General features: G+C 37.9%; 2 protein-coding genes and 1 non-coding gene across 3 annotated transcripts; 2 read left to right on the top strand and 1 right to left on the bottom strand.

Moving 5' to 3' along the window:
- Nucleotides 1–5609: 5609 nt before the first annotated feature.
- Nucleotides 5610–5716, bottom strand: LOC147941037 (small nucleolar RNA R71). The gene has a single exon (XR_015562983.1). It is a non-coding gene; the product is annotated as a small nucleolar RNA R71 (small nucleolar RNA).
- A 1273-nt stretch (nucleotides 5717–6989) lies between these two features.
- On the top strand, nucleotides 6990–11047 carry LOC147941036 (uncharacterized). The gene is made up of 4 exons (XM_087458364.1): nucleotides 6990–7363; nucleotides 8288–10229; nucleotides 10390–10881; nucleotides 11030–11047. The coding sequence occupies exons 1-4, from the start codon at nucleotides 6990–6992 to the stop codon at nucleotides 11045–11047; spliced, it is 2826 nt and encodes a 941-aa protein (XP_087314490.1).
- Nucleotides 11048–20622: 9575 nt separating this feature from the next.
- LOC104700725 (protein NUCLEAR FUSION DEFECTIVE 4-like) lies at nucleotides 20623–22746 on the top strand. The gene has a single exon (XM_087456588.1). The coding sequence runs from the start codon at nucleotides 20912–20914 to the stop codon at nucleotides 22628–22630; it is 1719 nt and encodes a 572-aa protein (XP_087312714.1). The 5' UTR covers nucleotides 20623–20911; the 3' UTR covers nucleotides 22631–22746.
- The last annotated feature ends 1752 nt before the right edge of the window (nucleotides 22747–24498 follow it).

The raw sequence follows: 24498 nt of genomic DNA, 5'->3' as shown, positions 1-24498 counted from the left end.
TCGATAAGCCATTGATTGATTTTCCCTTGGTAAGATTTCACTTTTTATTATTGCTTTAATTTATGTAAAGAGATGAGAATGGAGATTCTGGAGACTCTAAAGAATTGTGGGATCAAGGAACGTTGATGATTCTCATGGTGGATTACAAATGGAAGTTCCTAATGTCAAGGCGAAGAAGAGTGCAACGACAATATCCCCAAAGATAAGTGAATTATCATTATTTTCAAAACCTCTTTTCCATGACTTTATTTGATTATTTGCTTGAGGACAAGCAAAGTCTAAGTCTAGGGGAGTTGATAACATCATTATTTTACTCATATTAGCTATAGTTTTCATATGCATTTAGGAAGAGTTTGATGAGATTTCAGGTACAAAATGTCTATTATCAAGCATTTCAGGTTTCAACAAGGTTTAACAGGTTTTATAGCAATTTGGACCCAAAGACAAGGAAAACATGTTTCAAGACAGATTCAGAGCTTTACATTACAGACCACTTTTGAAGAACTTTCAGACCTCAAAATATATCATGTTTGGTTTCTATGGAAAGCTGGAAGAGTCATCTTTCTCCTCGAAGTAGAATCAAGTCAATCCATTCATTCATCCGGAAGATATGCCCGATTTTCCGAGACGTGTTATAAACTGACGTGAAGAGAACCATTCAGCCGATGGGCTTTTATAGAAGGCCTGACTAGCGACCATCACTGCGGCCCAGTCCAAGCCTCCTCCACGGTCCAGAAGCGTCTTTCGCTGCCCCTTGTCCTGCACTTAAGAAGAGAAGACGTTTCTACCCTTACAAAACCCTAATCCTAAACAAAACCCTATAAATACTCTTAAGACCTAGAGTTTTCAAGTGTGCATCTTCTACAGCTTTTGGAGCAGCCCTCACCACGACCAGAGAAGCAGCCAAAACCTCTCGTCCCTCTCGAATCCTTTGAAGATCCACCCTCTCTCTTTTTCTACTCTTTCTAGTTCTTTTATACTTTCATTGCTTTTGGGATCAAGTTACTTTTGTGACAAATAGAGAAGTTTCCTTTGAACCCCTTTTTGTTTATTGATTCGTTTTTGATGCTATACTTTATAATATCAATGTCATTTCTTTGCATCATGAGCAAGTAGTTTACTTTGTTGGGTTTAATGGGTGATTTAAGGGGAATTCATGGTTCGCTTCAATTAGGTTGTTAGATCTTATTATTGGTTTTTATATTAGAGTTCTTTTGGGACATCTTATTCTTAATGCATGTGCTTGGATTGATCACCAAGTGCTGATCTAGAGAACGGGAGCGCTAACCGCGTTATCCTACTTCTCTGAACCAGTTTTATACCGAAACCTCGCATCATAACCTGCGTAAGTTGAGTTGTAGAGTTTGGTGAATGTATCGAACTGGTTTAACTAGCTGGTTGACATGCGTCGTTGCATGCGAAAGTTGAGTAACAAAGTATGAAGACTTTAGACTTTCATTCTATGAGAATAGCTTGTTAGTTCATTAGTGTTTCGTAGTTGAGAACCTAGACCGAAATTAGTATTTACTTGTTAGATCTTACACTTAATATTGCTTAGAACCATGAAAACCCTGAGATGACTCCCAAAACGCCCAACGCCTTAGTCTTATAGTTTTAAACCGTTTATTTATTTGCAATAGTTATTAGGAAAACCAAAACCCCAATCTCTTATTTAGTCTTAGCCATAGTTCTTTCTCTTATAATTCAATTTGTGTTAGCTATTACTCTATGTGGGATCGATCCTAAAATACTACACTGATTAACTGTGCACTTTTAGTCGTTGTGTAGTCTTTCCAGGTAAAAGATTTGGAGTAAAATTCTACACACATCATTAAAGATTGGCCATTTAGAATTAATATGAGAATATAATTGATTTTCCTAATAAAACCATTGATGAGCAAAATTACTTTCTACAAAGAGATTTGATTTACTAATTTTGTGAACTTATCTAAACTTCTTGAACTTGTTTTTAAAGCTAATTTTTAACATTGAATTTTACAAAGAGATTTGGATTTTCTGGTTTTAAATTTAGATAATATTTGCAGTAAGAACTGATTTATTTTACAAAAGAGTTTAGAGTTCTAGATCTGATTTTAATTGCTTGAATCCTATTTATTTATTGATATAATATCCTGTAATTTCCTGAGAAATTCCCTAGACCTAGCTTTTTAATACCTTGAACATTCACATCTTTTATTTAATATTTTGCATTGCTTTTCTTAAAAATAAATCAACTTGTTTAGCGTAATAACAAAACTCTATAATTTATTGTGTGATCTAGAGTCCATGTGGAATTCGACCCCTAAGTACTACAGTGATCTCTTAATTTGAGAGAGTAGCTCTAGGGTTTAATTTGAGCATATCAATAGAATTTCTAAGCTTCATTTCTGAGATCAAGAATAGTAAAATAATCATTAGAGTGTTAGCCAAATAAGAGAAATCGTTAGTCAAGATCATAATTCCCAAAGACGAAAAAAAAAAAAAAAAATTTGAAAAATTCGACTCAAACTTTATGGTTTTGACTGACACAACTAAAACTCAAAAACAAAAACGTAGTTAGTAGATAAACTCCCCCATAATTAAACAACATTGTCCCCAGTGTTATCAAGCCTAAGATTGGCAAAAGAAAAATAAACAAAAATGAATAAGTATTGAAAGCTTGAACCAAAATTGGATTAACTCATATGTGATGGTGGTGTTGAGCGACACCAATAGTGGTGTCGGTCGACACCTTCTGCATCTGCAGAGTGTTCGCCCAAATCCCATAGTTAGTTGATGTTAATTTGTGTCCCTCTCAATCCTTGGATGTTAGCACTGCTAAGAATCACTCAAACACAAGATTAAACGCAACATGATAGATAGAAGTTCATAATTCAACACTAATTCAAACTGACTCAAAGCAAAAATAAAAATGACTCAAGATGGAAAAGAAAAACCTATGAGTGGGTTGCCTCCCACTAACCGCTTGGTTTCAGTCATTAGCTTGACTGTGTCGGATCTCAGGCATCCGGTAGATCGGAAAGTGGCAATGTATGCCTCCGAGAGAATGTCCTCTTCATTCAAGGTGGTGTATAAGCTTTAGGTGCATGAGGTCTGCCAAGGATGTGAGGAACATGACCAAGGCGGGACTTAGGGACTGGTTTGTTTCTTTTATGTCCTGCAAAATCATCAACAGAAGAAACAAACGCTCTACGATAATCTTGTAGCTTGGTTAACTACAAAACAGTTTTTCTACCTTTGAAATTCTTATGGATTAATGGAGAAGGTTTGGGTGAGGAAGATGTGTACCTTTGCTTTACCTGAGGACTCTGGAAAGTGGAGTGGGGAGTTTTCTTTTTAGAAACAGCCTTATGACTTGAAGCATCAGTTTTGGACAAGTTTGGGCTCGGATATGGAGGGGTGTCGACTGATAACTCTCTAATTTACATGTGTAAGACACCCTTTTCATCCATGTTTTGCATTATAAATACCCTAACCTTAGCATTTTTAGGTCCTTAACCTTATGAATTTGTATTTAGGCTGTATAGGGTGCTGCATTGTTGCATTTGTACATTTTAGATGAAAACAGGTGCTTTGGAGCCCAAAAAGCGGAAGAATGAGGTAAAACCTGAACATGTACCCGATGGAGTGATCGTGCGAGAAAAATAGTCTGAACCTTAATCCGACCGAAGAGGATCTGAGCGCAGGAAGAACAACCCGAAACCCTGCCCGAGCATTCACACGACTCGAACCTCGTGCATAGCCTCAAGCAGACCTTCGAACAAAGCTGAGCGGCTAGGTCAAAAGGGTTTCCATATATAAACCCCCTTCTTTTTTCTCGCCTAGGAAGCCGTAGACACTCACGAACACAGAGAGCGAGAGCTTCTGTGAGAGAGACAGAGAGCGATTTACACTTTTCAAGCTTTGTTAGGATTTTAATTTTACTTCTTTTAACTACTTTTTCATTGGCGATTATGTATTTTCATTACTTCAGTTTTCCTTTTTATTCAATGCAATTCTTATTCGTTTATGTTTTCATATTGTTTGCCATGAGATCTGAGTAGTGAATCAAGGTTTCTAAGGATGGGATAGGCGAGTATGTGTTCTTGATCGATTAGGATCTCTTAGCTTGATTGCTTTTATGAAATTTCCTTTCTAGATTGGTATGCTTAATGCTAGTTTCAGACCAGAGGTTGAGATTAGATCGAGGATGTTTTGCCATCGAGAGATGTTCGTTGAAATGCTTGAACCAACCAATGCTAGAGATTTACTCACTTAGCCTAAGAGATTAGATGTGTAAGGAATTTATTAACAATAATGAATCGGATTTTAATGCATGCTTAGTCATATATCTCCAATGAGAGTTGGGTAGGGAAGTGATTAAGGTTGATTTTTCTTACCACGTTAGTGGATTTGCAAAGTCTAGAGGTTCATTGTCTAGGGAATATTTTGCTTGAGACATGTGAGATATCCCAAATTGATCAGGAGCACTTATGAGTCGATTACCCTATCCTTAGGAGCTTTCGTATTTGATTGTTTGTCTTTTGTCTATAACTCGATCCTTTACCCAAACTGGAACTCGATCACCAGCCTTGTGTACACCCTCGAGTTGTTCATCTTTGTGTTCTTGATTCTTCAGTTATCCGACCACCCACTCGATCCGGTACTCGATTGCTTGCATCGTATACTTAGGTCGTGTGGTTCTTGTTTTTATTTCATTTTTGTTTACCTTAAGTTGATAGTCAAAAACCCACACCATTGCTTGGCTTGACTTGCATTGTTCTGATCATATCTTATCTGCTAACATCACAACCATTTGGATAGATAACCCTTTGTACTACAATTTCATAGGAAATTGATACCCTGGGTAAAAATCTTCTTATCAATTTGGCGTCTTTGCTATTTGGTTGAATTTTGTTTGTTACATTTAAGATTTTGGCACTTGCTATATCAAGTTCTTTTTATCTCATACAATTCCGTACTGACTTGATTACTTGCGTGTTTTGTTGTTTTGCCTTTCAGGAACAACCCGAGGACTCACCCGACCTGTCACTCGATCACCTGGATCGGGTCGACCTTCGTGTACTCACTCAGTTAACTGATTGTGCATGCAAACACGATCCAAGGGTATCCAACACTTGAGTCCTTTAATCGACAACATCGACAAGCCAAGGTTACTCCGACAACAACAAGCACAACAACCGCAACCAACAACAATTGAGGAGGTCATGAATAATCAGAATGGTCCACTAGCTCCTCAAGAGAGGACCAACATAGGAGCAGGAGATGCTCCATCTACTCATACTCAAAGGCATGGCACTGTGCCACCTGCTGTTCAAAACAACAATTTTAAGATCAAGGGTAGTCTCATCCAGATGATTCTGAGCAACAAGTTTTATGGCCTGTCGATGGAGGACCCATTGGATCATTTGGATGAGTTTGATAGGCTCTGTAACCTCACAAAAATCAATGGAGTTAGCGAAGATGGATTCAAGCTTCGGCTTTTCCCATTTTCTTTGGGTGATAAAGCACACGTTTGGGAGAAATCACTTCCGAAGGAGTCTATCACCACGTGGGAAGCATGAAAAAAGGCGTTCCTCGCCAAATTCTTCTCCAACTCCAGAACTGCAAGGCTACGGAATGACATCTCCAACTTTGTTCAGAAAAACAACTAGACGTTCTGTGAAGCCTAGGAATGTTTCAAGGGATACACCAGCCGATGTCCGCATCACGGATTCAGCAATGCTTCATTGCTAAGTACACTTTACCGCGGCGTAGTCCATAAGATTCGTATGTTGCTAGACACCACCAGCAATGGAAATTTTCTCAACAAGGATGTTGATGAAGGTAGGGACCTGGTGGAGAACTTACCCCAATCTGATGGGCAAAACGATGAGGAGTATGATTGCACCATACGATCATCCGGAGAGGACTATTCAACGTATAAGCGAGACATGAAAGCCCTCAATGACAAATTGGACAAACTCCTCAACCAGCAACAACATGTCCATTCAATCTCAGAGGAAGACCAGTTTCAGCAGAAAGATGGGGAGAATCCTCAGCTAGAGGATGTGAACTACATCAACAATCAAGGGGGTTGCAATAAAGGGTAAAACAACTACAAACCAAACCCTAATCTCTCCTACCGTAAACCTAATGTTGCTAATCCTCAGGATCAAATCTACCCATCCGCAGTCCAAGGGAACCAAGGACAGCCAAAGCCTTTTGTCCAATACAATCAAGGCTATGCTCCTAAGCAGCAGTACTCCAGCAATTACCACCAACCAATAGCACCACTTGGATTCCCACCACAACAATGATCACAGAACCAACCTCATGAGGCTGACCTATGCGGTTTGATCCAGCAAATCATCCAACGCCAAGCATCGACAACGATGGACAACGCCAACCGGTTTGCCGAGATGAGCACCAAGATCGACTCTAGATACAATGACATCAATGCTAAGTATGATTCCCTAAATACTAAGTTGAGATACCTCAAGGGCCAACCCATCACACAACAGCCTCAAAAGCATGGCCAGCTACCTGGTAAATCTGTTCAAAACCCAAAGGATTATGCTACTGCCCAGACAATCATTGTTGAAGATGTCGATGATTACCTCAATCAGGACAGTCACGAGTAATATGGGGAGGATATGGATCACAATGGGATCTATGAGCACCAATACTACTTATCCGAGTATCAACCTTACCCTGCATCCGATTAGACCGATTGAGTTGGCGATCGAGCACCAGCTCAAGAATCCCTAACCGATGCATCAGGCTGAATCTAATGCTTTACCCGATGATAGTGATCGGATGAGCCATCGGACAGACTTCTAGATGACAGATTGATCTCAACTCCCTTCAGCTGAGGAAGGGGAATTGGAGGAAATATTTAGAGCAGCTCTTGACATCCAATTAGAGGCGCTTCCTGAGCGTATGTCTAACCGGAATGCCCCCCCCCCCCTCCTAAGTTTTTGCCACCACACGCTCTTAGAGAGGAAATCATGAAAGAGACGGCTCCGAGGGAGATGGAAGTAAAGGAAGCTGTTAAAGAAATTGGGAATGCAATCCTGAGAAGTGGAGTGTGTTTAGATCCTGAACTAAGGATCAATGAGAAACTGGAGGACCCCGACTCCTTCACTCTGTCATGTTCAATAGGCCTTCGGATCTTCACCAATTGCATGTGCGATTTGGGAGCTTCAGTTAGTATCATGCCACTTTCAGTTTCCAACAAGATGGGTTTCAACAATTTTAAACCAAGTAGCCTATATTTGGTCTTAGCTGATAGGACAATTAGACATCCGCATGGTATCCTGGAAAACTTGCCTCTCATGATCGGAAGTGATATGATAATGGAAAGCAATGAGGATGATCAAGTGTAAGCTGAGCTTGTTCCTGAGGATGTTATGCTTGTACCAGTTGCACCAATGACAAGGGCAAGGACCAGACAGCTTGCTGGAGCTGTTCAGTTGATATTTGAAGATATTTGGAGCAAAGAGAACATGGGAAATTGTATTGGAGATGATATCTATCAAGTCCAATCCACTTTAAGCCTAATACAAGCCCAAGAAAGCCCAAAATAATCATTTTATTTTGTGGTAAAAAAAGAGTGACGAAAATAAGAGATACATGCATCAAGAGTCACTTTGGAAACATGCACCAAGAGTTGGGTCTTCATTCAACTTAGTATCTTTAATGTTTTTAGTTTCAAGAATAATCAATACTTGGCTTTGTGACCAAGTTTTCTATCCCTATATAAACACATGTAATCTCATTTGAGAAATCATTCAATCAAGAAATCTTTTATCTTTTATTTGAGAGTGGTTAACTCCTTTGTTCCTTTGGAACTTGTTCTTTCTCCTTGGTGGGTTACAACAAAGAGTTTTCGGTATATCAAGTGATTCTGCCGCACTTGACGTCGCCATTCATTAGCTGAGGATTGAAGAGTCGTTTTAAGAGAGTCTAGAGCACAAGGATTTTTGGGATTCGTCTCACGCCTTGTCATCTGTCTCTGTGAAGCTTCTATCTAAAGTTCCACCGCCTTGCTTTGTTTGGTTTGTTTTAAGAGAGTTTGGGGCATAAGGATTTTCGAGTTCATCTCACGCCTTATCATCCAGCTTCGCGAGCCATCGGAGTTCTAGGATTATCAGTCTACCTTGGGAGGATCACATCAAGTGGTATCAGAGCCCGCTCAAGGACTTTTGGTATTCTTGTAATCAAAACCTTTCATCTTCTCATCTATCCATCTTTTCATCTCTTTCTTTCATCTTCTATCTTTTATTTTCTTTCTTTCATCTTCCAGCTTCGCGAGCCATCGGAGTTCTAGGATTATCAGTCTACCTAGGCGTAACAGAAATGAAGAGGACGACTACTACAACCAAAGAAGCAATTCGTCTAGTGAGGGTCAAACGCGTCCAAGACGAAACAGAGAGGCTAGAGGGAGAAATGATGATGATTTGAGAGGGTTCAAACTGAAAATACCACCATTCTATGGAAAGAATGATCCAGATGCGTACTTGGAGTGGGAAAAGAAAATGGAGTTAGTCTTTAGATGTCAAGACTATTCAGACCGCAAGAAGGTTCAAGTAGCTGCTACAGAGTTTTATGATTATGCGGTCAATTGGTGGGATCAACTGGTTACTAGTAGGATGCACCGACGAGTCCAGCCTGTTGACACATGGGATGAATTGAAGACAGTTATGAGAAAGAGGTTTGTGCCCAGCCACTACAACAGAGAGTTGCATCAGAAATTGAGACGTCTAAGTCAAGGCAGCAAGAGTGTAGAGGATTACTTCCAGGAGATGGAGTCTCTTATGATTAAAGCTGATATTGAAGAAGAAGTAGATGCAACTATGGCGAGGTTTCTAGGAGGATTGGCCAGAAATATTCAAGATCAAATGGAGTTGCAGACCTATGAGGACTTGGAAGAGATGTTGCACAAGGTGATTCTGATTGAGGAGCAACTTAAGAGAAAGAACAATACTAGACAAGTCGCTGGTTCTTGTTCAAAGCCGAGTTACTACAATGAGGATAAGTCAAGTTTTCGGCATAGGACAGACTTCAAACCAAATGTGGGAGCTAAGCCAAATGTTGTTGGACAAGAGTCAAAAGGAAAAGCGGAGGCTACTCACACTAGGAACCGAGATATCCAATGCTTCAGATGTCATGGGATAGGACACTATGCTAGCCGATGTCCAAACCAGCGAACCATGATATTGATGGAGAATGGAGAGATTGAAACCGAGGAAGAGAAAGAATGTGATTCTACTTCATGTTTGGAAGAACATGAGGTTTGTGCTACAGAGGGGAAATTTTTGGTTACGCGAAGAGCTTTGGTGATGCAAGACAAGGTCCAGGAAGTAGAACAACGAGAAAACTTGTTCCACACAAGGTGTTTGGTGAAGGATAAAGTGTGCAGTCTTATCATTGATGGAGGAAGCTGTATTAATGTTGCAAGCACTATTTTGGTGGAGAAGCTGAAGTTGGACACAAAGAAGCATCCCAGACCATATAATCTTCAGTGGTTGAATAACCAGAGGAATATGAAGGTTAACCAGCAAGTGTTGATTCCCTTATCCATTGGAAAGTATGAAGATAAAGTGTTGTGTGATATATTGCCCATGAAAGCAAGTCACATTATGTTGGGAAGGCCATGGCATTTTGATCGCAAGGTTAATCATGACGGCTACACCAACAAACATTCTTTTGAGCACAAAGGGAAGAAGATAACACTAGTTCCATTAACACCACAAGAGGTTTACGAAGATCAGCTGCAACTTGGAAAGAACAATGTGAGTGAACCCCTAAACACTAAAAACCATAAAGAAGAGAGTGAGAGTTTGAGAAAAACCCAGCAAAAGGCCTTTGAGAGTAACCCCGTGAGACAATCTAACTTCTTTGTGAGAGAAAGTGAGATAATGAGAGCTTTATTTTTGGATCAACCTATCATTGTGCTTATGTACAAGGAAACTCTCATGAGTTTGACTAATCTTGAGCCGAATTTTCCGAGCAATATTGTTTCCCTTTTGCAGGACTATGAAGATGTTTTCCCAGAAGAAGATCCAGATGGTTTGTCACCAATTCGGGGAATTGAACATCAAATAGACTTTGTCCCAGGAGCTTCACTTCCTAATAGGCCAGCCTATAGAACCAATCTTGTGGAAACAAAGGAGCTGCAGAAACAAGTCAGTGAGCTCATGGAAAAGGGATACATTAGGGAGAGCATGAGCCCATGTGTTGTGCCGGTGTTACTTGTGCCAAAAAAAAGATGGTAGTTGGAGAAAGTGCGTGGAATGCAGAGCCATCAACAATATCACTGTAAAGTATCGCCACCCTATCCCTCGCTTAGATGACATGCTAGATGAGTTACATGGGTCTTGTGTGTTTTCTAAAATTGATCTTAAGAGTGGATATCACCAAATTCGTATGAAGGAGGGTGATGAGTGGAAAACTGCATTTAAGACTAAGCATGGATTATATGAATGGCTTGTGATGCCTTTTGGGTTAACAAATGCACCTAGTACTTTTATGAGGTTAATGAATAATGTCTTGAGAGCATTCATAGGAGTTTTTGTGGTTGTTTATTTTGATGATATCCTGATATATAGTCGAAGCATAGATGACCATGTAGAGCATTTCAAAACTGTTTTAGATGTTCTAAGGAGGGAGCAACTGTTTGCCAATTTCAAGAAATGCACTTTTTGCACAGATAACCTTGTTTTTCTAGGATTTTTTATGAGTGCACAGGGCATTAAGGTCGACGAAGAGAAGGTTAAGGTAATTCGAGAGTGGCCTAGTCCAAAGACGGTTTGTGAAGTCAGGAGTTTCCATGGTCTTGTCGGCTTCTACCGGAGATTTGTGAAGGATTTCAGCACCATTTCTGCTCCTCTCACTGAGGTTATCAAGAAAGACGTTGGATTTAAATGGGAGACAGCACAAGAAGAAGCATTTCAACTCTTGAAACAAAAACTAACTTCTGCACCTCTTCTTTCTTTACCAGATTTTAAGAAAACTTTTGAAATTGAATGTGATGCTTATGGTGTAGGAATTGGAGCTGTGTTGATGCAAGAGAAGAAACCGATTTCTTATTTCAGTGAGAAACTTGGAGGAGCAACCTTGAATTATCCAACTTATGACAAGGAGTTGTATGCCTTGGTTAGAGCGCTACAAACTTGGCAACACTATCTTTGGCCGAAAGAGTTTGTGATTCACACAGATCATGAATCTCTAAAGCACTTGAGAGGTCAACAAAAGCTAAACAAGCGCCATGCTCGATGGGTTGAGTTCATATAAACATTTCCATATGTCATTCAATACAAACAAGGTAAAGACAATGTTGTTGGCGATGCTTTGTCAAGAAGGTATGTGCTTATCTCTACTCTTGATGTTAAGTTGTTAGGCTTTGAACAACTTAAGGAGATGTATGTTACTGATTATGAGTTCAAAGAAGATTTCCAAGCTTGAGAAAAGTTTGCTCATGGAAAATACTTTCAGCATGAAGGATTTTTATTCTATGAAAATCGTTTGTGTGTGCCTAATTGTTCTTTGAGAGATTTGCTTGTCAGAGAAGCTCATGGAGGAGGATGAATGGGACATTTTGGAGTTGCCAAAACACTTAGTGTTATGCAGGATCACTTCTACTAGCCGCATATGAAGAGAGATGTGGAAAGGATTTGCGGAAGCTGTGTCACTTGCAAGCAAGCCAAGTCTAAAGTACAACCCCATGGTTTGTATACTCCTTTACCCATTCCTACTGATCCTTGGACTGATATTTCAATGGATTTTGTGCTAGGACTGCCTAGAACCAAGAGAAGTAGAGATTCTGTCTTTGTGGTTGTTGATAGATTTTCTAAGATGGCACACCTCATTCCATGTCACAAAACTGATGATGCTTCAAACGTTGCTGATTTATTCTTTAGAGAAGTTGTTCGATTGCATGGCATGCCTAGAACTATTGTTTCTGATAGGGATACTAAGTTCTTAAGCTATTTCTTGAAAACTTTGTGGTCTAAGTTAGGGACTAAGATGTTGTTTTCAACAACTTGTCATCCTCAAACTGATGGACAAACTGAAGTAGTGAATAGAACTTTGTCTACACTTTTGCGTGTTATCATTAAGAAGAACATCAAATCTTGGGAAGATTGTTTGCCTCATGTTGAGTTTGCATATAATCATTCAGTTCATTCTGCTACTAAGTATTCCCCTTTCCAAATTGTTTATGGTTTTAACCCTTTAACACCTTTGGATCTAATTCATTTACCTTTGAGTGAAAGAGTTAGTATGGATGGGAAAAAGAAAGCTGAACTTGTCAAGCAGATTCATGAGAAAGCACGACTCAATATTGAAGCAAGAACAAAGCAATATGAGAAGCAAGCAAACAAAGGAAGACGACAGCTGGTTTTTGAAGTGGGAGATCTATTATGGATACACTTGAGAAAGGAATGTTTCCCAGCTGAAAGAGAGTCTAAACTAATGCCAAGGGTCGATGGTCCATTCAAAGTCTTGAAGAAAATCAGTGACAATACTTACAAGCTTGATTTGCAAGGTAAGTACAAAGTGAGTTCCATTTTTAATGTTTCTGATTTGGCTCCATGTGTTGCAGATGGTCCAGATTTGAGGACAAATACTTTTGAAGAGGAGGGGCATTATATGATAATGGAAAGCAATGAGGATGATCAAGTGGAAGCTGAGCTTGTTCCTAAGGATGCTATGCTTGTACCAGTTGCACCAATGACAAGGGCAAGGACCAAACAGCTTGCTGGAGCTGTTCAGTTGATATTTGAAGATATTTGGAGCAAAGAGAACATGGAAAATTGTATTGGGGATGATATCTATCAAGTCCAATCCACTTTAAGCCTAATACAAGCTCAAGAAAGCCCAAAATAATCACTTTATTTTGTGGTCAAAGAAGAGTGACGAAAATAAGAGATACATGCATCAAGAGTCACTTCGGAAACATGCACCAAGAGTTGGGTCTTCATTCAATTTAGTATCTTTAATGTTTTTAGTTTCAAGAATAATCAATACTTGACTTTGTGACCAAGTTTTCTATCCCTATATAAACACATGTAATCTCATTTGAGAAATCATTCAATCAAAAAATCTTTTATCTTTTATTTGAGAGTGGTTAACTCCTTTGTTCCTTTGGAACTTGTTCTTTCTCCTTAGTGGGTTACATCAAAGTGTTTTCGGTATATCAAGTGATTCCGCCGCACTTGACGTTGCCATTCATTAGCTGAGGATTGAAGAGTATTTTTAAGAGAGCCTAAGGCACAAGATTTTCGGGATTCGTCTCACGCCTTTTCATCTGTCTCCACGAAGCTTCTATCTAAAGTTCCACCGCCTTGCTTTGTTTGGTTTGTTTTAAGAAATTTTGGGGCATAAGGATTTTCGAGTTCATCTCACGCCTTATCATCCAGCTTCGCGAGCCATCGGAGTTCTAGAATTATCAGGAAGAGTGGAGATTCCCACCGATTTCATAGTCATTGACATGGATAAAGAACCAAAAGATTCATTAATCCTCAGAAGACCATTCTTGGCAACAGTAGGTGTGGTGATAGATGTGAAAAAGGGACAGATCAGCATTGAGCATGGAGAGCACATCAAAAAGAAATTTGACATCAAGAATATAATAAAAAGGCCAACCATCGATGGTTAGGTTTTTTCCGTTCAAACGATGCCAAGGATAATCAAGCATTGCCAAGAAGTTCACATTGCCTTTGCTGTAGAACCAGGACAAGAACCGGAGAATCCGTTGAGTAAGTCTGCTACAATGGAGAGGATTCTAAAATCTCTCCATCCCAAAAACAATGCTTGAAAAGCATGAAAAGTCAATCTTAATGACTTGAAACAAGCTCACTTGGGAGGAAGTCACAAAGGTATCTTTTAATCTCTTCTTATTTAAGTATAAGATACTTTTACCATCTTATTTTGTTTAATTTGGATTTTACAATAGTTTTATGTTTCTCTAAGTTTCTATTAAAAGAAAAAAAAAATAGAAATTTTGGGGAACCCGAGGCGCATGATCGTGTTCCTACTCGGGTGGTGAGTAGTGTCCGAATTCCCCGAAACCCTAATCCACTCTCGGTGAAACCATAGTGGCTGCCTCTTCTATTTAAAGGGACCAAACCTCTTTTCCCCCAACATCACAAACCGATAAGCCCTCAAAACTCTTTAGATTCCATCTTTCTATTTTTCTCTCAAAGTTGAGTATTCTAAGATTTTCGATAACTAACCCTATTGATCTCGAGTTTAGCTTTTCGTCTTCTCAAGGATTCACCTATGGCTCCGAAGATCAGAACCTACAAGAAGAAAGGAACCACTTCTACCTCCACCGCTTCCTGAACTAGAGAAGGGAGCGACCTTGCTCGTGATCCCTAGGGACGAGATAACGTTTCGCATACCCTACCTATGAGTGGACGTTTCCAATCCTCCACTTGATGCTCAACCCGAGCAGATATTCGAGCACCCGATCGTGTAGACACCCGTGTTCGCTCACCGAGCCAGGTGGCGAGTGCCATCCGCAGATCTACACAATGTAGGGACCTGTCTACGTTGGAGAGAACAGTCACTAATCTGATGGAAGTCGACTCAAACGCCGACGGAGGAAGACCGGAGGAGAACTAAACCTCCTACTCGAGAAATAGAGCCCCGGTCGTGAGGGGGAGAGGCCGGCTTCCGAAAAGGCCAAGGAGGTGGCCGAGACAGCGGCGGAAGAAGAAGACCAACACACGGATGGTGAGAGTCCTGACCAAGAGGAGGAGCAGCGACAACGTACCCGGATGGCGTCTAGGAGTTTGAACCAGAAAGAAATCGAAACACCGGCAAAGCTATTCAAGGTTCTGCGAAAGATGAGCTTTGTTGGAACCCGCTATCCCCACCGAGAGACGATGAAACTGCTAGGGATCGCAAGAGAAGTCGAGTTTCTTTTCGACATGTGCCACCTGGGCAAGCTTATGCGGATTAACCTAGAAGCTTATGAGGAGGAAACTGTTCACTTCCTCGCCACCCTACAGTTGCACTACTTTGAGGACCACGCGAAGCTGCTACCCGATTGAGGGATCGGGTTCATCACCTTCTCAGTGCGCAACAAGGAGTATCGCCTTACCTTTAAGGAGATGGAGGAGATGTATGGTTTTAGGGCTGGTCACGGGGAAGCTGCAGTTCTTGATCTCAGAACTGAAGCTTAGAAAGACTATTGATATGCTCAAATTAAACCTTAGAGCTACTCTCTCAAATTAAGAGATCATTGTAGTACTTAGGGGTCAAATTCCACAAGGACTCTAGATTACACAATAAATTATAGGGTTTTATGATTACGCTAAACAGGTTGATTTAAATTAAGAAAAACAATGCAAAATATTAAACAAAAGCTGTCAAAATTCAAGGGATTAAAAATCTAGGTCAAGGGAATTTCTCAGGAAATTACAGAATATTAAATCTATAAATAAATAGGATTCAAGCAATTAAAATCAGATTTAGAACTCTAAACACAACTGTAAAATAAATTAGTTCTCACTACAAATATTATCTAAGTTTTAAAACCCGAAAATCCAAATCTCTTTGCAAAATTCAAGTTAAAAACCAGCTTTAAAAACAAGTTTAGATTTGTTCACAAATTACTAAGTCAAATCTCTTTGCAAGAAGTAATTTTGCTCATCAAAGGTTTTATCAGGAAAATCAATTATATTCTCATATCAATTTATTTTCCTAGGTTATTAATTCTAGGTGATCAATCAAGAATTAATATGAAGAACAACCAAAGATGAAGTTGGCAGAAGATAATAAATCCTAAATAATAACAGATCTAATAAACCATAAAAACCCTATGAAAACCTTGAACCTAATAGGAGATCTACTCAGACATGATCAATGAAACAAAAACCATGAATAAAATAGATATCATTAAGAAATTAAAAGAAGAAGTAAAAGAGTTATGAATCTTCTCTGAAGGAGTTTTAATTCTTCTCTCCAAAAGCTCTCTCAAAATCTCTCAGGGTTCTCTCTCAAAAGTTGCAGGAAAAAATAAAGCTTAACCCTAAACAATGACCTAGAAAACCTAATTATATTCCTAAATCACGTTCAGAGACTAATGATGCAAATATGAAAAATTTGGGACAGATTTGTAAATTTTCAAAACTTGGACTTCTTGTGTCGGCTTACTAGGGTGTCGACTGACACCAAGGGTGGTGTCGATCGACACCATCACTCTTGATTGTCTCCAAGTTGATTTCCTTCAGTTAAATGCTCTGAAATGTCCCAAATTACTCCAGTTTGTTCCATCCATGCCAAAATCCTACAAAACCTGTAAATACTCACAAAGAACCTAAAAACACATCAAAAGACTGTAAAAGACTCATTATATCATGGTTAAAAACCACAAAAACCATGATATATCAATGGTTTACACAAGGGGACCGGAAAACTAGCTTCTTCCATACTTCCATGGTAATTAGGCGAAGATGGAACCGGATTGAATGTCTTAAGGATGATGGTGGTCGCTGGTTGAAAAACCCGCAAGAGTTGGAGCAACTAGTGTTTAATTACTATAAGAGACTCTACTCTATGGATGATATTGATCAGGTGGTTGATAAGCTTCCTACAGAGGGGTTTCATACTTTGTCTAGTGAGGAGCTGAGGATGTTGAGTAAGCCATTTGTAGCGTTAGAAGTAGTGGAAGCTTTAAACGGTATGAGACAGTTTAATGCTCCTGGTCCATATGGTTTTCAGCAAATGTTTTTCGTCATAGATTTTGGGATGTATTTGGTGAGTCTGTGATTCGGTTTATCCAAAAAAAATTTGTGACTGGAGAGGTTTAAACTGGGATGAATGATGCACTTGTTGTCTTGATCCCTAAGGTCGGGTCTCCTGAGAGGATCACACAATTCAGACCTATAAGCTTATGTAATGTTCTGTTTAAAGCATTGACAAAAGTTATGGTTTTGCATTTGAAACCAGTTATGTCCAAGCTAATAGGACCATCGCAATCTAGTTTTATACCAAGGAGATTGAGCATTGATAATATTGTGGTGGTTCAGGAGGTTGTCAACTCCATGAAGCGTAAGAAGCGCATAAAGGGTTGGACGTTCCTTAAGCTGGACTTGGAGAAAGCTTATGACCGCATATTGTATGTTACAAATATATTCTTTACCACCTCCTAGGGAAATATCTATATAAACACATTAAACCAACTATTATATGTCTATTTATTTTTACTTTTGCATAATTTCTTTAATCACTAAAATTGTTAGTTCATGAAACTTCTCGTTTAAAAAATATATTACATAGTATACTAATCATTGATGTAACATCACAATAGTGTATGACCAACCATGGAGAGAACCTCGGTTCCGCCTTCCTCCCTTATGGATAGAACCTTGGCTCCTCCTTCCTCCTTTGGTAAGATAACCTTGCATGCGTCCAACCTCTTCCACTATGGAGAGAACCTTGGCTCTGCCCTCCTCGTGTGTGGAGAGAACGTGTTGACGTCTTTTAGCTATCTCAAAGTGGCATGCTCCAGCAACTAATAAAACTAAAAACTCTTTTCCAACGTCACAAAATCTTTTGATAGTAACTAATGTTAAATTTCCCAATGTATTCATGGAAGTGTCTTTGACACATCATGATGTAGTCTCTGTCCTGAGCTCCTATGGTTCTATCCAAAATGGTTTATGTTTTTCCAATCTATCTATCTATATTTGTTGTAAGTTTGTGTTTGATTAGCCTATTTTATCCAACCATTGGGTTGATAAGGTTCCACTCTTTATCTCCCTTTGGGATTGAATGAAAGGTAAATATTATGTTTGCATAAAAAAAATGACTATGACCAACCAATCAAGGTTGTGAAATTAGAAGAAATTAATTTGACATAATTAAAGAAATAATATAAAATTATAAGCACGGTAATATATGAATCTCAAATCAATGATGAAAATTTACTCATACTTAAAATTAAATATAAGTACATAATGTTATAATTTCAATTTTTTGAAAATTTATAATCTCCTTATAATTATTTTTTAAACAACTGTTTCATTTTTGTAATTTTTTATAATTATCTTTTTACATTAGTAATATTGTTTTAAACAATTTTTTTTTGCGATAATCTCAAATCCTTCCTATTAAATATTAACTTTCACACTTGTCAATATCTCAGATTAGTAACTTTACACGTGTCAAAATCTGTAAATTCGTGTCAAAATCCTGTAAATGTCTAACTTTCAAAATCCAATTTTATATACTAGATAAAGACCCGCCCGATGTGCGGGTTTAAAGTTTTGTAAATAAAATTAAATTAAAATTTGCTGTACGTTATTTATAAATTTAATTTTTTAATAATATATTGATTTATATCTATTTACAAATCTTTTATTTATATTACCATTAAAAGCGTATTTTTTACACCTAAACATATTGTATGTTACAAATATATTCTTTACCACTACCTAGAAAATATTTGTATAAATACATTAAGCCAACTATTATAAGTCTTTTTACTTTTATTTTTGCATAGTTTTTTAATTACTAAAATTATTGGTTAAAAAAATATTTAGAATAAAAAATATATTACATAGAATACTAATCAATGATGTATCATCACAATAGTGTATGACCAACCATGGAGAGAACCTCGGCTCCACCCTCCTCCCTTATGGAGAGAACCTTGCATCCAACCTCCTCCACCATGGAGAGAACCTTGGCTCCAGCTTCCTCCCTTGCGGTGATAACCTTGCGTCCAACCTCCTCCACCTTCCTTCATTGGGGAGATAACCTTGCGTCCAACCTCCCCCACCATAAAGAGAACCTCGGCTCTACCCACCTCATGTGTGGAGAGAACATGTTCACGTCTTTTAGCTATCTCAAAATGGCTTGCTCCGACAACCAATGAAACTAAAGACCCTTTTCTAACGTCACAAAATCTTTTGATAGTAACTAATGTAAAATTTTCCAATGTATTCGTGGAAGTTTCTTTGACACACCATGATGTAGCCTTTGTATCTAGAACGCTCCGAGTGCCACCTTGCTTAGTGAGCTTCATGTCCACTCTCAGTCCATTGGCCCACCTTCCTCAGTGGGCCGCACGTCTGCTCCTGGCCCACCCATATCTGCCGGCCGGTTTATTACGTCCTGGAGGCTTTAAATACTTGTTTACCGACCCTATAAATCACCATATGATATTTCTCTGTGTTTTGTCCTTACTCGCACAGTTCCGACAATCACTTCCCGAAAGGTCACTCATCCTGAAACTACTCCAGCTAAAGCACGCTTAACTTTGGAGTTTTCTCAGGACCATTGATCGAAAAGATAAGTGCACTTAAGTGACATAGATGGCAAAATGAATTCTTTTAAACATATCCGCAAACCATGGTGTCACAGTTCCGAACTCCTATGGATCTATGAAAAACAATTTATGTTTTTCCAATCTATCTATCTATATTTGTTGTAAGCTTGTGTTTGATTACATATTTTATCTAACCATTAGTTTGATGAGTTTCTACTCCTTACCTCCCTTTGGGATTGAATGAATGGTAACAATTATGTTTGCAAAAAAAAGGATCTATGACCAACAAATCAAAGAAATTAGAAGAAAATTAATTTGACCTAAATAAAGAAATAATAGAAAATATGATAAGCACGATAATATATGAATCCCAAATAATTCAAAGGTGAAAAGATAAATTAAATAAAACAATCTAAAAATACTACATTAAAAAATTTTAAATATAGTAATAGAAAAAGAAGACGCATATATTAATGTTTTTTTGGGTCAATATATTAATCTTACCTATTTCAAACTATAAAAGGAGAAAGTAGGAGAAAATTTTGGTTTAAAAAAATAAGACAAAGCTATCTTTCCAATAAAAAATTTTACCAAAAGAACGAAGTTGAAAGCAATATTTTTGAATAAATTCTTTCGTTAGATGAAAAATAAGAGACTATCTATGTTTATATAAAAGTGAGTATTTACAAAATTTAGTATTAATAATTAACTGTATATTTTCCTTAATCCTATTTCTAATCCTTTGTAGAATTAATAACTGAAAATTAAAAATAAGTAAATAATGACATAATGTTATAGTTTTCAATTTTATGAAATATATATATATATAATCTCCTTATAACTATTTAAAAAAATTGTTATTTTTTGATAATTATCCTTTTACATTATTAATATTGTTTAAAACAAAATATTTTATTTTTTTATTGTAATCTCAAATCTCTCCTATTAAATATTAACTTTTACACATGTAAAAATCTCAAATTAATATATATTTGACACATGTCAAAATCTTGTTAATGACTAACTTTCAAAACACAACTTTATATAATAAGATAAGATTTAATGTATCATTTAATATTATTATTATTCATTTTATCTGATCCTTTTTGTGTTTCAAAATTCTTATTTAAATTCATATGTGATAAAGAAAAAGTTAAATATAAATAAGACTGAATTAAATAGGTTAAATATCATTCATACTTATTGTACTATTAGGTGGATACTCTAATTTTTTTGTACTATTAGGTGGATACTTGATTTAGATAAATTCAACTTTTAATGTTAATCTCTTTATCTTTCGGACAGTGATTAATTTCTAACACAGAGACAAAATTAGAAAAGACAGATAGAATGGTCAATCTTTTTTTATCTTTTCTGAGCCCAGATAAAATGGTCAATCTCCTTCAAACTTTCCGACAATTAGCTCTCTCTTCGATACTTAAGATATACTACAAATTCCCCTATTCCTCTGATCTACTTTATAGCCCTGAGACTCTCTTTCTGTATCTTTACTCATTCATCTCTCTCTCTCTCCTTAGTTTATTCTCTTATTCTGGATCAGCCCAATAGTTTTCTCCTTTTCTCAATCTTATAAGATTCAGTTTCACAGAGATCTTGATAATATAGCCTCACACTCTGGTTTCCAAGATGGGAAACGACGAGACCGTACGATTCTTGATCCACCTATTCAATGGAAGATGGTTCATGGTGTTTGCTTCTTTCCTCATCATGGCTTGCGCTGGAGCTACCTATCTCTTTGGGACTTACTCCAAAGATATTAAATCAACACTTGGTTACGACCAGACAACGTTAAACCTATTAGGTTTCTTTAAAGATCTTGGAGCAAACGTGGGAGTCTTATCCGGACTCATTGCTGAGGTCACACCGACTTGGTTCGTTCTTACCATTGGTTCGGCGATGAACTTTGTAGGTTACTTCATGATCTGGCTTACCGTCACGGGTAAAGTCGCGAAGCCGAAGGTTTGGCAAATGTGTCTTTACATTTGTATTGGAGCCAACTCGCAGAACTTTGCAAACACAGGAGCTTTGGTTACTTGTGTTAAGAATTTCCCTGAGAGCAGAGGAGTTATGCTTGGTTTGCTTAAAGGTTACGTTGGGCTAAGTGGCGCAATCATGACTCAGCTTTATTTTGCGATATATGGAAACGATTCCAAGTCTTTGATTCTGTTGATAGCATGGTTGCCTGCTGCGGTTTCTCTCGTGTTTGTGTATTTGATAAGAGAGAAGAAGGTTGTGAGGCAGAGGAATGAGCTCAGTGTGTTTTACCAATTCCTTTATATTTCTATATTCTTGGCTTTGTTCCTTATGGCAATGAACATTGCTGAGAAGCAAGTTCATTTCTCCAAAGCAGCTTATGCGGCGAGCGCTACGATCTGCTGTGTTTTGCTCTTTGTGCCTCTTACGGTTTCGGTTAAACAAGAGATTGAAGTTTGGAACATGAAGAAGTTGCCTATCGAAGAACCGAGTGAGGTCAAGGTAGAAAAACACAAGAAAGAAGTTGATCTTGATCAGGACAAAACCGCCAAGGTGGATCTAGAAGAGAAGGAGACAAAATCTTGTTTCTTGACGGTGTTTTCTCCACCGCCAAGAGGGGAAGATTACACAATACTACAAGCATTATTGAGCACCGACATGATAATCCTATTTGTCGCGACATTCTGTGGTTTAGGATCGAGCTTGACAGCCGTAGACAACCTCGGGCAGATAGGGGAATCCCTCGGCTACCCGAACCACACGGTTAGCTCTTTTGTGTCTCTTGTCAGCATATGGAACTACTTCGGTCGAGTTTTCTCAGGTTTTGTCTCGGAATACTTGCTTGCAAAGTATAAATTACCACGACCGCTCATGATGACATTAGTCCTCTTATTGAGTTGTGCTGGCCACCTTCTCATTGCGTTCCCCGTACCGGGCTCAGTATATATCGCGTCGATTCTAATGGGATTCTCTTTCGGCGCACAACTTCCTTTGCTCTTTGCCATCATCTCAGAACTTTTCGGGCTCAAGTACTACTCTACATTGTTCAATTGTGGACAGCTTGCTAGTCCCCTCGGTTCATACATCCTCAACGTTCGTGTCACGGGAATGCTTTACGATAGAGAGGCCTTGAAGCAACTAGCAGCCCAAGGGCTAACCCGGAAAGATGTAAAGGACTTGACTTGCTTAGGAAGTCAATGTTATAAGTTGCCGTTTGTGATTTTGGCTGCAGTAACGTTCTTTGGAGCGCTTGTGTCTTTGGTTCTAGCAATGAGGACGAGAGAGTTTTACAAAGGTGATATATACAAGAAGTTTAGGGAGAGTTCTGAATCCGAGTCTGCAATTGTTGTCTCGGATTCGAGAAAAACTTGATTGGATTGGATTGGATCAAGATGTTGAAATTTGTTGGTAAATAATTATCAAACAAATTGGATTTGTAACTTGACGACATATAGATGAATAAACTAATAGAAAATACACGTTTCTTAGTCTCTTTTTTCAACTTTGGTTTATTTCTCTTTAGTTTAGGACAAGTAGTTGAAACGCTTTTATTGTCGGTCAATCTAAAATACTAAAAAAACGTAACAGTAATCATGTGATGTGATAATCTCATAAGTCATAACATTCCAAAACAAAACGTTCACGAGTTGTAATGTTACATCGGATAAGATCTGTCATATAGCAGCACTCGTGTCTGTCTCACTCTCACCAACTATGGATAATGCACACCGAATAATTGTTGATTTACCTATTTGTCCCTTTGAGCATGAGCTCTTAGTGTAAATATTATGGACGTTGCTCAAGGGATAAAGAGTCAAAAAAGTTACGACACATTCGTCACACTTTAGAAAACTGTCCAATTATGACTTCGGTTGAGGTTCAAATGCATCTTTGTCAACCGTTTTCAGTTTTATTTTCACATTAGAAAAAAAAAAAACAAAAGAGTCACTTGCAAAAGAAACTTTTGATTCTTTTTTTTTTCTAGCTCATTTGTAACATTATCGCATATGGACTGATACAAAATCTAAATTTGGGGTGATTCAAATGCGTGTCTATATTTTCTTCTCTTTTCATCTAGGGTATCATTATCTGTTGAAGTTCCATCACTATCCATGTGGATAATAGAGTGTTGTACCTAATCCACCTATGTTCGCTTCACCAAGAAAATTTAGTCTACATCATTGCCATGCTTAGTGGCATACTCACAGAGCTACACCCAATCATGGCGTGGACATCCACAACCTTTGAAGTCTGAATTAACGAATATTGCTACCACGTAGGGCCGGGGTAGAGACCCATATGCAGTCAGGTAAAGCAATTTAAAGATCAAGTGAAAATGTATATAAAATGTACCAACTATTTTATGAATTTGTAACGCATTCTCTCTCAATTGGGTGTCAGCGTAAGGCAACTGATCATGAGGACTTTTGAAACATCTCGGCCAGAAAATAAACCCATGCCAAACAATTTTTTTAAGAAATGAGAAACCATCAGGATGTAAAACATCTTTTAAGACTAGCCGCAAAAAAAAAAAAAAGTAAAACTGAGGGTTGATGGGTTGTACATGTTAGCATACATATATAGGTGGAGAAAAACATCGGTTGATTCAGTTCTAAAAATATTAGTCAAGTAGAAAAATAAAAGTAAAATATTCTGCTCAAATCCTCCCAGATTTGGTATAAGGGGAGGAAACTTTTTCACCCAAAGCTAGTTATTGGGAGATGGTGAACCGGAGATCTACCGAGATTGACGGTCGAGATGATTAACCCGAAAATGGAAGTCATGAAGATATTATTCTAGAAGATATTAGATAAATGTTAATATTGATTTAAAAAGTTTAGCATTATCGTATAAATAATATTTAGTTTACATTTATCCTAATCTTAATTTAGGAAACTCATCTCTATATAAGAGAATGTATTTCGTACAATTACAATTATGAGAGTCTAATATAATTCTTCTTTTAACACATTATGTGTCTTTACTCTCATCAAATCCTTCATGGTATCAGAGCGGTCAATCCTGTGGATCTCTATTCCTATGGTTATGGTTTTGTTTGCTTCCGCTTCTATGATGTTCTATCTCTAAAAAAAAAATCTCTAATTTCTTTGATCTTTCGTGGCTTGCTTGTTATGCAAGTTTCTGATTTTTATTTAAAAGAAAAAAAAAAGAAAAAAAAATTCTGGAATTTGTATCTTGACACACACGTGAGTGTATTATTTTTTTTTTTTTTTTTTTTT

This window comes from Camelina sativa, chromosome 7 (assembly GCF_030686135.1).
Source record: "Camelina sativa cultivar CO46 ecotype springtype chromosome 7, ASM3068613v1".
NCBI classification, from domain to species: Eukaryota; Viridiplantae; Streptophyta; class Magnoliopsida; order Brassicales; family Brassicaceae; genus Camelina; species Camelina sativa.
Note: the sequence above shows the minus strand (reverse complement) of the source record. Positions and strands in the feature narration are given on the sequence as shown.